General features: G+C 38.7%; 1 protein-coding gene across 1 annotated transcript in view; it reads left to right on the forward strand.

Moving 5' to 3' along the window:
* Positions 1-15121, forward strand: part of clmpb (CXADR like membrane protein b) — an 81663-nt gene that overhangs the window by 48417 nt on the left and 18125 nt on the right. Inside the window, exon 2 of the mRNA XM_011482902.4 lies at positions 11016-11167. Coding sequence (XP_011481204.1) covers positions 11016-11167 — 152 coding nt within the window. The remainder of the gene's footprint in view (positions 1-11015; positions 11168-15121) is intronic.

The following is a 15121-nucleotide window of genomic DNA, read 5'->3' on the forward strand; positions in this document are numbered from 1 at the left end:
TTTGTGCATGAAGCATTCCCCGCATTTGTTATTTTCCGCTTAACCGATCAAGTAAGTCGGTGCATATCAGATGCATACCATAAGACTGAAGGCAGCTCTCATATATCAGTGACGTAGTCCGCTGATGCTGGGCGGATGTCGAAGGAGAGTTAGCGTCCTGTCTGTTTTCAATTAACCAATGAAATGTACAACATGGGAGCTGCTCTGCTGCATTCAGATCCTATTCCCTGTTGGACGCAGTGAAGTAAATTAGCTTCTTTGCTGTGAGGCTTCGGCATCGAACCCCAGGTGAACTTGGACTTCAGACAATGACAAATAATCGTAGTGACCTAAATAAGGGAGGGAATTTTTTTCTTTTTTTTGTGTATGGAGGCAAGTAAAGAATAAGAATTAAGGAGGCTCATTGAATCTGAGCATGACTTCACAGCACGAAATGCTTACATGTCCAGACAGGAACTATCTTACATCGCCTCTGAGGCTAAACTTTAACGCTGCTCCAAATAGAACTCTTCCTCTGGGCTTGTTTTCTTCCCGTTCCCCTTGTTTGTCACATGTCTGCAAACTCACCCGTTGTCTTCTGTGGCTTTTATTGTCTTCCCACAAAAAAAGCCGGTGATGCTTCGCAGATGCACCACCGGGGTAGTGAATTGCAATTAATAAAAGCCAAGAATGAAGTACTTTATTGAGCACGATAGAAAGTATTTGAAGTTTTCATCAGTTTCACACCATTATAAAACATCTATCATCAGGATGACCACGATTCACTCAACTTCCTGTGGCCATACACTTCGTCAGCTCTATTTTCAACCTAATGGACATAAAATATTGCAGTTGCAGCAAAATGGACTTGGCAGCACAAAAGCTTATTAAGTATTGATCTGCTGAGGTCAGTGCCTATTTCCAGGCACTCCAACAATGTGAGAGGAGTTCATTCACACGCTCGCCAGCCACAAATTAAGATTAGAGCTCATAAACAACTGTGCAAACCGACACAAAAATGCATCAACACGGCTACCTGGTGTCCCAGCTAAAGATGCAATGTTGTTTATATGTACGCTGAGGACTATACAGCTGTTTGAATCAAAGCAAACCCTTCTGCTCTGACAGCACTTGGCTCTTATGATAAAGAGCGCCAGAGAGCAAATAGGATAAGTTGATCAGATGCAACCAGAGCTGTCTTCTGAGGTGTTTTAATGAGTACAGCTCGTCTTTTTTCTCAGCTCACCATCTGCTGTCAATGTGGGGTCAAGCAGAGCTTAATCTCCACAAGGAGCCGAGTTTTGCAAACTTTTCTTATGCTTTTATTTCTTCAGTTTTTTTTTCTGAAAAAAAAACAAAAACAACGCCATCCTTTAAACCCTCAGAACTTGATTTAACTTTGATTCCGAACAGTTGTTGTTGATTTTAGGAAAAAATGGAATGAAAAAGGTGGTCTGGGCAGTAATAGTGAGAAAGCTTTGTTTGTGATGTTTAAAGTCTGGTTTTATCTAATGGAATACAATTTTCTTCAAATAGATTTTGTGCTGTTTTTATTTTATTTGATATCCCATATTTGCTGACTCTGAAACAAATAAAATTGGTGTATCTTTGGTTCCAAACAAATATAAGCCAAAGCGAGTTTCAGCAAAATGTCCTTGAGAACAGCAAAAACAAAAATGTATAGGGTTTTTTTTACAGAAATATCTTCCTATGTAAAAGGACACACTATCCTGTTCTCCTTTAAAATGTATTCTCAGTGGGGCACATCAGGTTTATTCAAAGCTGTGTGGATGTGCTTCAGGAAAGGTTTGCCCTTTACACACGCAAACCAACACACACACACACACACACCAACACAGAGCTTCAGTCACCTTGGTGATAAGTTTCTGCAAGACATCTTCTCCCTCTGTCCTCTGCTGCCCGCTTTTCAACCCTCTGAGATGCGGAGATGCTCATGCAGAAGAAGGAACTCTCCACAAACACCGGTGTGCTGAGGTTTAGCCAGATGTGTGGAAGATCCGTTGTTACAGAGAGGTCACTGTCCAAGCCCCATTTAACTGAATCATGTTATCTGGTGCAAAACAGACCATTTGACATTTGGACTTTGTGCACAGTGGAAAGATTAAAGCCAGTGAAGAAATAAGAAAAAAGATTCCTGAACAGAATTTTTTTTGGAAGCAGAACAGAGTCCATTAAATGCTCAAACAGCTCCAAATCTGGTGGAGATTTTTCTGCAAGTCAGCTGAGGAAGTATATGAAATATATCCCCATAATTAACATTTAAAATGGGCCTATGCTTTTTAACATATAAAATGGATACTAATTTACATGGAAGATTTTCCATCATTGACTGTCAGTATTTGTGCAAAAACTATGAATTGTTTTTTCTTAGAGGTGCGTTGGTCATGTTTTACTTTGTTTTTCTCACCAGTGGCCAATAAAAGAGCTAAGTCATTCTTTTATTTGTTTTTATAGTTATGGGCACATTTGAACAGTTTCTTCTTTTATTACTTAATAGTACACACATTTATTTCCAAGGTGGCCACGAAGTCCAAATTCCAGAAATTTCCAGAATCAAGAAAAAGTGCTAAAAAAAAGAAATGAAAGAAGAAACCGGAAAAGGTTGGAACTATGGAACATAGCTGATTGGATGATAATATCCAGTATTGCTTCATACCGAATAACTTTTTGTTACAATGATGGACAAACGTTGGTTTGGTTGTTTTCTTATGGTGTTTTGCTCTTTATTCTTGATTTCTGGAAATTACTTTTTGTTTTCTGAAACGTTTCATTTCATTTGTATTTTATTTTTATGGAATTTTGTTGTGGTTTCTGGAATTTTGTTTTGATTTCTACAATTTTTTTTGTTGCTTTTTTTTAGTTGTTGTTGTGATCTTTCAAATGTTTTTGCATTGAGTGATTTGTTTTTTAAGGCCACCGTATATTTCAGATTTCATAAAAACATGTTTGAAAGATTTGTTCAAAAAGCAATTCAAACCTGTAGAGGGGGCATTCAAAAAATATGCTCCAGCTGTCAGGGAGGAATATTTGAAAAACAGTTTTGCTTTGATAACAAGGTATTGTAGGTTCTCCAGACATTTTTAGGCTAAAAGTGGAAGATTTATGGAACAGCCAGTTCATCTTAGACAGCTACACCCATGAGTATGGGTGATGCCACCAGATGCAGTCTTGATAAGATGAGTATAGCCATGTAAGCAGGTTTCACAGCCTCTCAGTCCCTTGGGGAATAGCGTAATTAGCCTTTTTTCCATCTCCTTTCCTTCGCCCCTCTTTTGCATGCTGGGAAACTGCAGAATACTTCAGGGGAATTAAAAGTACTTGACACAAAACTCATTCTGTGTCTATTTTGGGGACTTGTGAGACGAATAGTATTGCTTTCACTCAACATGACAGCAATGATCAAGACGAGAAAGGCACATAAGCACTACATACCAAATGATTTGGGATTATTCAGGTAATTCTTTCAGGTTGTGAGAAAGGTTCCCCCTGCTTCTGCTTTCCCCTCTCTGTAATCTCAACAATAAAGATACTATCCCAGCTACTTTTCTGGAAGACTCTTAAAGATGGATGCAGCAGAATGTCTCTATAGTTCTGTCAGTCTATTGTTCCTGTTTAAATGGACTTAGTTAAATTTAGATTTAGACAAAGCGAAAAACAATAGAAAATTATATATTTTTTTAAGGTGAGGTAAAATATTAAGGTCTTGTGGATTTTAAGGTTCATCTGTCAAGACATAAACGATTGAAGAAAACCTCTTGATTTAATCATTTCTTTTTTAACTTAGACTAACTTGTGTGCAGCTTTCAGCGCTATGCTTGCACAACACAGGCCGTCCTGTGAGGAGGTGTTGAAATGCTTTGTAAGAGGTGAAGATATTCCTGAAATGAAAAGGAAAGGGCTCAACTTTCCTGAGCTGGACCAGGTGAAGTGGTTTGGAAAGCTCCACGTCTTGGTGGACATGACAACAACGCCTTCATAAACCTACACAGCTCTTCGGGGGAAAGGATGCACCAGCAGTTTACAGAAGGTTTCACTGTCCTGCTTCTACGATTGAAGAGAGGTCAAACAAGCTCTTGACATTATAAATAAATTCTGAGTGTTTCCATTCTGCCCTCATTGTATTGCAGACGTCCTTTACAAACTGATTCTGTGAGTCCAGAAGAGGGGAAAAACATTTCTATAAGCATCAGTACATCTCGGTTGAACACCACAGCTCTGAAAAGTCTAAGTCAGTCTGTTTTAGAGATTGAACCAGTTAAGAAAGCCAACAAATTTTTGTTTAAAGTTTAAATGCCTTTGGCCCTTCAGTAGAGGAGTGGATGACATTTTTAGTTCTCAGCCAGTTGACTGTTGAAGTTCTGCTCATTACATAAATACCAGAGAAACTCGTGGAAAAATAAAACATTTTTGTTTTATTCAGAATATTTTTTAAGCATGCAGAAATGCCATGTTTATATTTTCTAAGACTGAAATTCACACCGTTTGTTTATAGATATAAAAAGGCTAGATATATGTTAGCCTGTATAATGGATGTCAGAAAGGTTCTAGCCTGATTGGGGTTTTTTCTGTAGAAAACAGGTTCTAATAGCTCTTTAATTGAAAAATGACATAGTAATTTAACGATTATAAATTATTCGTAAACATTATTATTGGCATGTATTAATGTCAGCAAAGTGCTGCAATGCACTTGAGTAATGTCTTAACAGGAAGAGTGAGCACCTTTGTAAAAGCAGACATCTCAGCAATTTGTTAGTTTGGATGAGAGACAGCACCAGGAGTTATCTTCAAGAGGCAATTGTTGCTGCTTATCAGTCTGGGAAAGGCGCTAGGCCAGTCTCCAAGAGTTTGGAGTCCATCATTCTATGGTGAGAAATACAAGCAGGGGGAAACAACAAGACTATTGCCAGCTTTCTCAGAAGTGGAGGTAACAAGGAGTTCAGGTCAAGGTCAGACTGTGCAGGGCTCAGAGAAATTGCAAAAGAAAAAAAAAGAAAAAAAATTCAACCCCAGGGTTGCTTCCAAGACTTTCAGCTAGCATGTAAAAGGTTAAAGTCCAGAACAGTACAAATTGAAAAAAGCTGTGTGGCTTGAGCTGTGATAGTTGGTATAAGGAAACCTTTCCTTTCCGAATGTGTTTTAATGTAAGGTTGTTTGTCTAAGAGCTAACCATTGAGCAACAGAAGAGTCATGCAACTCACCAATGCACAGCTTTATATCCACCAGAGCTTTTGAAATAGCAAACGAAATTGAGGTTTAGTTAATGCTCAGACCTTATTGCTGAGAAATGGGGAGGTGCTTTGGGGAGTTGTATAGATTACACAAGGATTTGTGTGTTCAATTTTCAATTAAATTGAACAAATCAGAAAGAAAGTATTGTAACAAAACTTCCATACCCCCTTTGTGTGAGCCAGGTGAACCTACAAAACTAGAAGGTATTATTCCCAATATGAACTCAGGCGGCAAATGAATCAAAAAGTATTGCTAAAAAAAAAAAGACTACTGATAAAGATGTCACAAACTCAGCTTGTATTTAAAACAATCAAACTTGACTCATACAGAAATATGTTGAGCAAAATTACAATAAAAAGTCAAATTAAAAAAGTAAATAAGTAAAATATTGTTGTTTACTCAGTTGAAGTGATTACCTTCTCTTCCTAGCATATTTATGAGTATATGCAGGGATAGATAGATAGATAGATAGATAGATAGATAGATAGATAGATAGATAGATAGATAGATAGATAGATAGATAGATAGATAGATAGATAGATAGATAGATAGATAGATAGATAGATAGATAGATAGATAGATAGATAGATAGATAGATAGATAGATAGATAGATAGATAGATAGATAGATAGATAGATAGGTTTTCTTTCAACACAGGAAATAGAACTAACTCAATAAAATGCTTAATAAATCATTTATTAAAAAAATCAAATAACAACGTCACATTGGCTGTAGAAGCAATGGACAGCTCAACCTCTCCCTTCTCGTGTTCCCAAATAGGAAGTATCATTGCTTCCTGACACCGGCGCCGCCATATACTGTTGCCATTGCCATTGATGCGATGACTCAGAGCGACTCGGACCAATCACTGTCGACTGGTTCCAACATGGCGATGCCCATGGTGAGGGATTTTGCCTCATTTTGCAAGAGAGCACCTGCGTTAAGGCATTTCCCATGGATGACGTCACACCTCGATTCGTCCATTGTTTTTACAGCCTATGCAACATGAACAACAAAAGTACAATAGTGCAAGTGTTACTATAAGTAATTTAAGGCAGTGATTAGGCAGTACTAAAGGGATTTTTCTTCTTTTTTGATGAGTCTTGCCCTCAAGGTTAAGGGACACTAGATCTTTGTCAGCAGGAGGTGTTGTCAGTAGCTGGATGTGAGGCAAAAAAAGGTTTTTGAGAGTTTTTACCTTCGATAGATCAGCCTCAAGTCGGCATTTCATTTTTAATAATACAGCCATTGAAGTTAGACCTTGAAACTACAAGGAGAATAGTTCAGTGTGCAAAACGAGTTCAAATGAAGCATGATGGCTTGGTAAATTTTTATAGAAGCTGCATGTAAGAGCGAGCAGGGGATGACTGAAGAGCTCCAATGAGGTGGGATTTTTTGTTACCTGCGTGTCAAAAAACAATTAAGAGAAGAGTAAAGGTGAGAGGTACAGACGGGTTTACTGCAAATATGTGTGGATTTTGTTGTATATATTTATGCAGCTAAAGAGACAGTGCAGATCTCATTGCCATGGGTTGGGTAAAACATAGCTTGTGAAATAAACAAGCTGAGCTTTGATTTATTTTGCTGTTTCCTCATGTCCTGTGCTCCTCTCAGCATGTCCCCAAGTCAGCTAAAAAAAACCTAGCTCTATGTCAGCAGTACGAACGGATGGGTTGTGTTTGCGTTTGCTCTGTGAAATCATCTCTATCTGCTTCCGTCAATCCCAGACTTTTGTCTTTCCTCTGCCCCTGCATTAAAATCCAATCTCAGTTAATTCTGCAATTAACCAGAGATACTGTAATCAGTTCTGGCACCGATTGGAAGCCTGTTTGCAATGATTGTTTTTCCTGTTGCTGCTACACTGAGTGTCAATCAAATAGGAGTTAAACGATTGCATCTCACAAAGAGTTCTTATGTATGTGGTGAAGCTTTCACTCACAAAGCAAATAAAACGTCAAACAACTGAACTTGGAATTTGTGGAATAGAAATAGAACATTTTACCAAAAAAGCTGTTTGCTTATTCCTGTGCAATATCATGGGGGTAGCTAATGCCTTTTGCAGCTGCGAAGGCTGGATACCCCCTGGACAAGTCACCAATAAAAAGGAAATTTTAAAAAGTCCATGCAGACAATAAAAATGAAACTTATATAATCCAGTAATGTACATTTAAAGGGAGTGAGACAATTGTATCATGTATTGAACAACTTGCAAAGGAAAAGGTGTGGCAAACATTTAATATGATCTACCTTTTTTATTGATAAATGCCAATTGAATTAGTTTTATCATATTATGTAACTGAATATAGAACAGTGGATACAAGTTAAGAACTTCCACTCAGATGAAATGCATCGTACAGTATAAAGTGTCTTCATTTTTTTGTGCAAGTGTCTTATACTACCTTTGTGAGGTTATAATCTTCTCCACACCAGTGATGTGGCCTGCAGTAAGAGCTCTAAATAAAGCAATGCACCATCCCTCCACCCCATCCCCAGTCCATTTATCTCTCCCCTTTCAGTCTCCTTTTCTGATCTGTTGTGTTTGAGTACCAGAGGTCATAAGCTTTGGACGTGGCAAAGGTCCCAGCCAGGCTGTGCTGACTGAGGGGATGTGGAGCCTGACTTTGGGGCAGCGGGAAAGATCCCGGGCTGTCTTGTTTGTATGTCTGTCCGTCTCACTGGCTATGCTATAATGAGATTGCAGGGCTCTGTAAGGCGGATTTACTGGAGCACAACTCCCCCTAGGGCCTTTTCATAGAAATTGGTTCCTCCATATTTCACCACAGCTCTTCACTCTCTTTTTTTTCGTCAAATGTGACTATCTCTCCCTCACACACACACACACACAGTCTTTGTGTCTAAACCTCAACTGTAAGCTTTCATATTTGTTAATTGTGACACGCTTCTTTCCTCTCTTTCATTGGGTAAAGTCTGATACTAGCCACAAAACATGGAGCTCTGCCAAAAGAAGCTAAAACAAAATGACACCACTGAAGGGAAAAACAGATGGAGGGTGCAGCAATTTCATATCACAAGTCCTTTCTACATTTATCTCACCTTCAAGATGGCCACATTTGTTTCGTTGGCATCTCTAATGCCAGTGTGGAATCTCACAGAGAGGCTTTAGTCCATGGGCATCATGACGCACAACAAAATGTTTGCTAAGCTAACACTGGTTCACAGGTTTTGGCTGTCTGTTAGTCACCTTTTCAAAAATTTAAAGCCAAGGCAAAAAGCCTATCACAATTTTCCTAGTGTTTCTGCAAAGCTGCGATAGACAGCCTGTTGTTTCACAGTGTTGATGTTTGCACAAACAATGGGCCAGCGCAGGCCATCCAGCCCAGCTGTGCACACTGAAAACGAGGCTAACCCAAATGTGAGCACCAACTCACATCAAGGCCAGCTTATTTAAGGAGCACTTTGTCATTGATTCCACTGCACAAAAGCCCCCATTCAGGATCATAAATGAACAGAAAAGTGGTTAGAAAGGATTTTCTAATGGGCAGTTTACCCCCTTTTACCTCAAAAGCAAGTATTTTTTGCAAAAACAACTACAACAGTCTTTATGATGCACACACCATGTCTCATAGACTCTATTTTTCTGGGTTAATGAAACAGATTATTTTAGACCATAGCTGCATAATCAAAACAGCGTTCACACCCCCAGTGCCGAAGTTCAGAAGCTGACTGCATTTAGTCATTGTACATTGAATCAAAAACTACTGGGTCAAAATGTCCCACTTTGTCTGCCTGAGCTCTTTCTTTAACCTTTTAACACTAGAGATGTTTCACCTAAACAACACATGCTCTTTGACACACCGTGAATCCTCGACTGATCACGCGATCAACATGAATCAGCTGATTCATGCACCGATATGCAACACAATACTAACGTAAAGTGTTGCATAATGACGTGACAGAATCAGCTGATTTACGTTGCGAAAGCACTTCACTGCTGTAAAGTGTTGCATGTCAGGGCAAGGCTGTTTTTCTCTGCTTCAGAATGCGCTGGATTTACCTTAATTGCATAAATAGTTTAGTCAAAGGAAAGTCAACACCGGAGCTAAAGCTGTGGTGTAAAATAATTAATATAAAGTTAGATTAATCAGTATAAATGATGTGATATCAGGACTGGACTGGAGACTTTGTTAAACCAGTGACATGGTAGCTTTAGTCCCATGTTGCATAGCAGCCAACTACAAAGCTCATCAAAGCAGCTGTAGATAATTCAAGGATTTCTCAGCAAACATCTGTATCATCATTCATTAACACTTTGTGCAGTTGTGTAGGCACTGCTGTCTTTAGTATTCTCAATACTTAAAGTCTTCTCCTCTTTTACTGACACTCAAAGCAGTGTTGGTGAGGAGCCTGAAAGATGAATGACCCTGAAAATGAAGAGTAAAAAAATCATAAGCAGGAATATCTTTAGGGCTCAAGAGTTCCTAGGCAGGAAACGTTGGCCCTTATATTTGAGTAATAGTTTGGAGTATCAAGACGAACAAGCAGAAGGCAAAAACTGCACTTAGCAAAAACAGTTTCCTGGGTCTAAATCTTGGAACTCAAACAGAATTAAAAGAAAAACCAAGTTTACGAAACGTATCCACTTCACCAGATTTTATTAGCATAGATGAACTTTTTGGAAAAGAAGCAGTTTCTCAAACTGTTTTCCTTTGTGTCCTTTGTCAGCCCCAACTCACTAGTTTCACAATGCAGAGCTGACATTTTCATTGGCCCAAAGATCACTTTAGGGTCAGATTGTTGGCTCCTATGGGGTGGAGCAATGGACAAAAGCCCAGAGAGAACTGGCCTCTTGTGGAACATTTGACAGCTTGTGTTTGCCTCTGCTGCATACAAAGGCATTCTGTTAGTCGGTCACTCAGCACAAAGTGCCACAATTGCATGTAATGAAGGTCAGGTTTTATTCTTGAGGCCTCAATGAGAAGCATCCTCATCACAAGAACAATATTAAGGCAGTCTCAACATTTCACCTTAAATGAGCATCTGCCAAGATGAATGAGGTTTATTTGGATCAGTCAAAGCTCCCTTGAGCTATAGGCTGAGACACCAATCAAATTAATTCTGGACGCCAGTATTAAATGTTGGAGAGCCAAAAAAACAAGTCACAAATGAGCATGGAAGATCAATACATTTCTGCGTCTCTGTTTATCAGGTATGGGTGTCTAATATCTCAAACCAATGCACGGCTTGTCTGAATACATTATCTTTTATACACATGCAGTATGCCTTAGACATCTTCCACAAAACCACTCTTGACACCTTCTGCTGTCCAACATCCTCCAATAAATTAGCTGTGTTGGTTCCGGATTGAATTACTGCTCTTTCCTGTCTGCCTACCAAACAAAGGTATTTTTTATTTACTATTGTCTACGTTTCACTGAGACACCTGTGGACGTTTCTGCTGCAGCTATCATTGTAGTTGCTCCTGCAGTAGCAGTCTTTGTGGACAAGCATGTGATTAAATCTTTTTTTTTTTTACGTTTCACTTCTGTTTTTAGTAGACGTGTGTATGCTGGCAACGTATCAACCAAAACTCCACAAACTTTTTAGAATTTTCTTTATTCTCTGTTTCCGTGTGATATGGTATATCTGAACATGTGTCAGACAGGGTCATATGTCACTGAGTGTTTCCTAGCAGAATCTCTTCTGTCAGAGAGCTTTTGCCTTGTGCACAGAAATTCTGTCCCTTATCATTCTTGGGTCAAGCCACTGTCTCAGTCTGATTTGTCACTCATTCTTTGACTCCTTATCTCGGTTTTTTTCTCCTCTAGTTCTATCCAGTCTGCTGTCAGCGGATGCTCAGACAGAGATGAAGAAGGTTGTTGGGGACAATGCCACGTTACCTTGCCACCACCAGTTCCCATCGTCCAGTTCGCTTGACATTGAGTGGTTGTTGCAGAAACCAAATTCCAAACAGAAAGTGGTAAGATTTTTTATCTTCTTCTCATTTTGATCTACAGCTTCTCACTTTAATTGTTGGATTTAGTTCATTCTCTGTTCAACTTAGAGGGACTAAACCATAATCGAGAAAGTCACAGAAAATTAAAGGAAGTATGGAAGTGAAAAATAAGGAAAAACTAAAAAGCCTGTTGGTTTAAGTGAAATAAATGTAACTAATTTTTACATCAGCAAAATGACATTGACTCTAAGTGACATATAGGAAGAAATACAAAACTAATTATAGGTGACAACAAGTTAAAACTGTTTTATTAAAAAGTTAAAGACCCACTCTGATTAAAATTGTGTTTTTAACATATCAAGAAAATGAAGCTTAAGCTTAAGCAGTGGTTAGCGCTCTTGCCTCACAGCAAGAAGACCCCCGGTTCAAGTCCCCGGCTGAACCAGAACATCAATGAGGGACCTTTCTGTGTGGAGTTTGCATGTTCTCCTGGTGCATGTGTGGGTTTTCTCCGGGGACTCCGGGTTCCTCCCACCATCCAAAAACATGCTTCATAGGTCAATTGGTTGATCTAAATTGTCCCTATAGGTTTGAATATGAGAGTGTGTGGGTGGGTGTGTGATTGTGAACACTCTACCCTGCGACAGACTGGCGACCTGTCCAGGGTGCCTCCTGCCTTTGTCCACAAGTGGCCAGGATAGGCTCCGGCAGCCCCGTGACCCCGAAAGGAACTAAACGGAAGAAGATGAATAAATTAAGCTTAAAATTGTGTTTCTGAGTCTTCAAATTCAAAAGTATTCAAATCTTTGTAACTCAGGAGCAAACAAAAAGTGCCATTTGAAAAAAAGAGCGTATTTGTGACCTATAAAATATGCTAGGTGGGCCAAAAGCTCCTCGCTCCACTCCATGATGCATCTACTTGTAGATGACTACATCCATAAGCGTCTTTGTTTTCCTCTTCTGAGCTGGAATCTGGCTCTAAACTGTATGGCTGGATAGCTAAGCTCACTATTTTTCTTGCATTAGAAATGTTAGGTTGGGGTTGTGAGGGGTTGTAAGCTAGTGGGAGAGGGATGCCACACCAAAAACATCAGGCACATGAAAATGACCCACTAATGTTTAGTGAGGCCACCTTCAGTGTTTATAACAGTCTGCATTGTCATTTTTGCAAAGTTAATTCAAAATATTTGTTAAAACATGAGTCAGCACTCTTCATATATTTTTAATATTTATTTTCAATCAGAATTGAAAAAAAAAACTCCATTCTGATATAACTAGGTTTCCTTGGAGAAGTAGGAATTATTTAAACTATTATGCATTTTTCAAATTCTTAAAAAAGGGATTTTGTTATATTGACCGTTTGGCATCTTCCTTAAACTTTTATGAATAGGCTGACTGTGTGTGTCTATAACCATGGTCTTTCATTGCATTCTGATGCAAATGGGTTTGAATAAAAGCTTTAGTCACCAAATGGGGAATTTTCTTATAACGGACCATGAAACACGATCCAAATATTTCTAAGCAGTGAAAATGTGTTTATTTTTCTCTTTGGAAATCATTCATGTATTGTGTTTCTAAGACGAGAAGAGCAAACCTGAAAGAGAGAAGTGGACTGGAGAAAATAAAGGAGAAAGGAGGAATGGAAATTAAAATAAAGAAAAAGATGTAGATTATGCTTTGATAATTTTTAAGGGACATGTTACAGACACTCTGCCACATTGTGATGAATATTTAAAAGGAAGATAACATTGAAAGCACCATTAATTAAAATCAAACATCTAAAAGTTTGATTAGCAAAGACAGTGTGCCTGTAGCCGAATGAATAAATCATCCTTCTGTTCCGCTGGGAGGCCATGCTCAGAAGAACAAAGCAACACGTCAACATACAGCTTTCTGAAAAATATTAGGGAAACATATGATGGAGACACCATCAGTTGATGGGTTATGAACCCAAGGTTTATTTGGGCAGTCTGAACATTTAACAAGAGGTTTTTGAAATAAGAAAAAAACAGCAGAAGGTCAACAAAAAAGCATGAACAACATGAGTCTTCATACCAAGTGTATCTAAAAATGAAGTCTAAAGTCGACATTAATTTATGTTGTCCTTCTATTTAGGTTATGTGTGCCGTAATAAGGGTGCAGGATGTTGTAGGTGTTACCACAATACATTTTGAAACCCAGTTAAGACCTTTCTGTGTGCAGTTTAAATGTTTTCCTCATGCATGTTTGGTTTCCTCTGGACACTCCGGTTTCCTCCCACAGTCCAAAAACATGCTTTGTAGGTTAATTGGTGACTGCGCATGTCACCTGAAGAGTGAATGTGTTCATGGTTGTTTGTCAGTGAGTGACCACTGTGATAGACTGGCTGTGATCCCACACAGGAAAAAGTGGGCTATGGAGGATGGATGTGCCGAAACACGTTGGGTCAATTCCATTTTAGTATACAGAACTTTCTATAGAGGTTGAATACCAGCTGCACTGTTGTGAAAACTCACATCACCTGATGCTATGTTCACAAAACCTTTAGCAGCGTGCATTCAAGGGCCACTTCCTATTGAAAGTTTATGTAAACAGGATTCAAAATTCCCGTCATCACGTATAGCTACACAGGTTTCTACAACTGTTTTCAAGCTCTATGTACGAAACACTTGGCCAATGACCGCTCATTGCGAGTTAAACCAGGTCAAACTCTGACCAATCAGGGACTTGAATTTGGCAGGGACTTTGGGTGGCGACCCCTTTAATTCACAAAGGTGCCAACCCGTGCTAAAATTGAAGGTTCAAGCGTTCTTGCGTTCTTGAATGCACATCATATGTTAATTTATTTCTGTTCACAAGATTACAATTCCATTTGATTTACGATTCTATTTGATTAAATTTAATTGATTCATTTTGTCAAATGCTGTTTAAAAATCATTTGTTTCGTCATGAAAAACTGTTTTTACATGACTAATCATATAAAATGACTACAGGGAAAGCTTTTATACAATACAGGAAATTACATAAATGAAAACCAAAATGTGATCATTTAAATTATTTTTTTGAGTAAAAATAATCTCTGTTTTTTTCTCATCCCCTTCGATGTGATTCATTTCCTTCAAAAATGATCATGCTTTGCGATTTATCATGTCAAGAAGCTTTGTTTCCTCGGTTTAACCTAAAAAAAAAACTAGTTTATTATTGTTGTTTTTATTCAGATAAGCATTTCTTTTTTTGCTTTCATCCCAGACGGATGAGACTGTTGTTTTATCAGTAAGAGAGCAGTAACTGTTGATTTTTATGATGACAGCTTATCAGTGTTTTGACTGTTTTCTCCTTATTGACATGACTGTGACATCTGCATAAATCATGTTTTCACTCTTTCAAAAATATATAATTCAGTCATGAAGCTCCAGTCATAGCAGGCTAACTACTTAGGTGGTACAACAGAGAAAAAGTCAATTTCCTTTCCTTTTTTCCAGAGGTTCGCTAAAATGTTTGTTCCAATCATTTACTGAATAAACAGAGCACCTGATTTTAATTGGAAAGTAAGCCGACAGCCTTTGGTCATTTTCCCCAAATTTTTCCTAAATTCTTTACCTTTATCCGCATCCAGCATCTCCACATTGAGCTCATAAGCGTGTATATGCACCCAGACATACCCAGAGGCATGAATACACACGCTCATAAGGCGCAGTCTGCACCTACATATCTGTGAGTAATGGATTTTTACAACTAAAGAGAAGAAAAGTGCCCACCAGCAAAAACGTTTCAAATATGCCTGTTTTATTCCGGCTGCCGGTCGTTGTCATTTCTGTCTGCCTGCAGCATAGCACATGAATTCAAACCCACATCTATCCATACCACAGTGTGGACGAACACTGAGAAGCTAGCGTGGTGGTGTGATAGTCTCGGTATACGTGTAAGTGGCCAGTCATCACCTGTGATCGCAGCAGGTGCCCTTGTTTCTTAGACTCTGATGTGCTGTGGCACCAGCAT

This window comes from Oryzias latipes, chromosome 13 (genome assembly GCF_053564925.1).
Source record: "Oryzias latipes strain Hd-rR chromosome 13, Olatipes_Hd-rR_3.1".
Classification (NCBI taxonomy): domain Eukaryota; kingdom Metazoa; phylum Chordata; class Actinopteri; order Beloniformes; family Adrianichthyidae; genus Oryzias; species Oryzias latipes.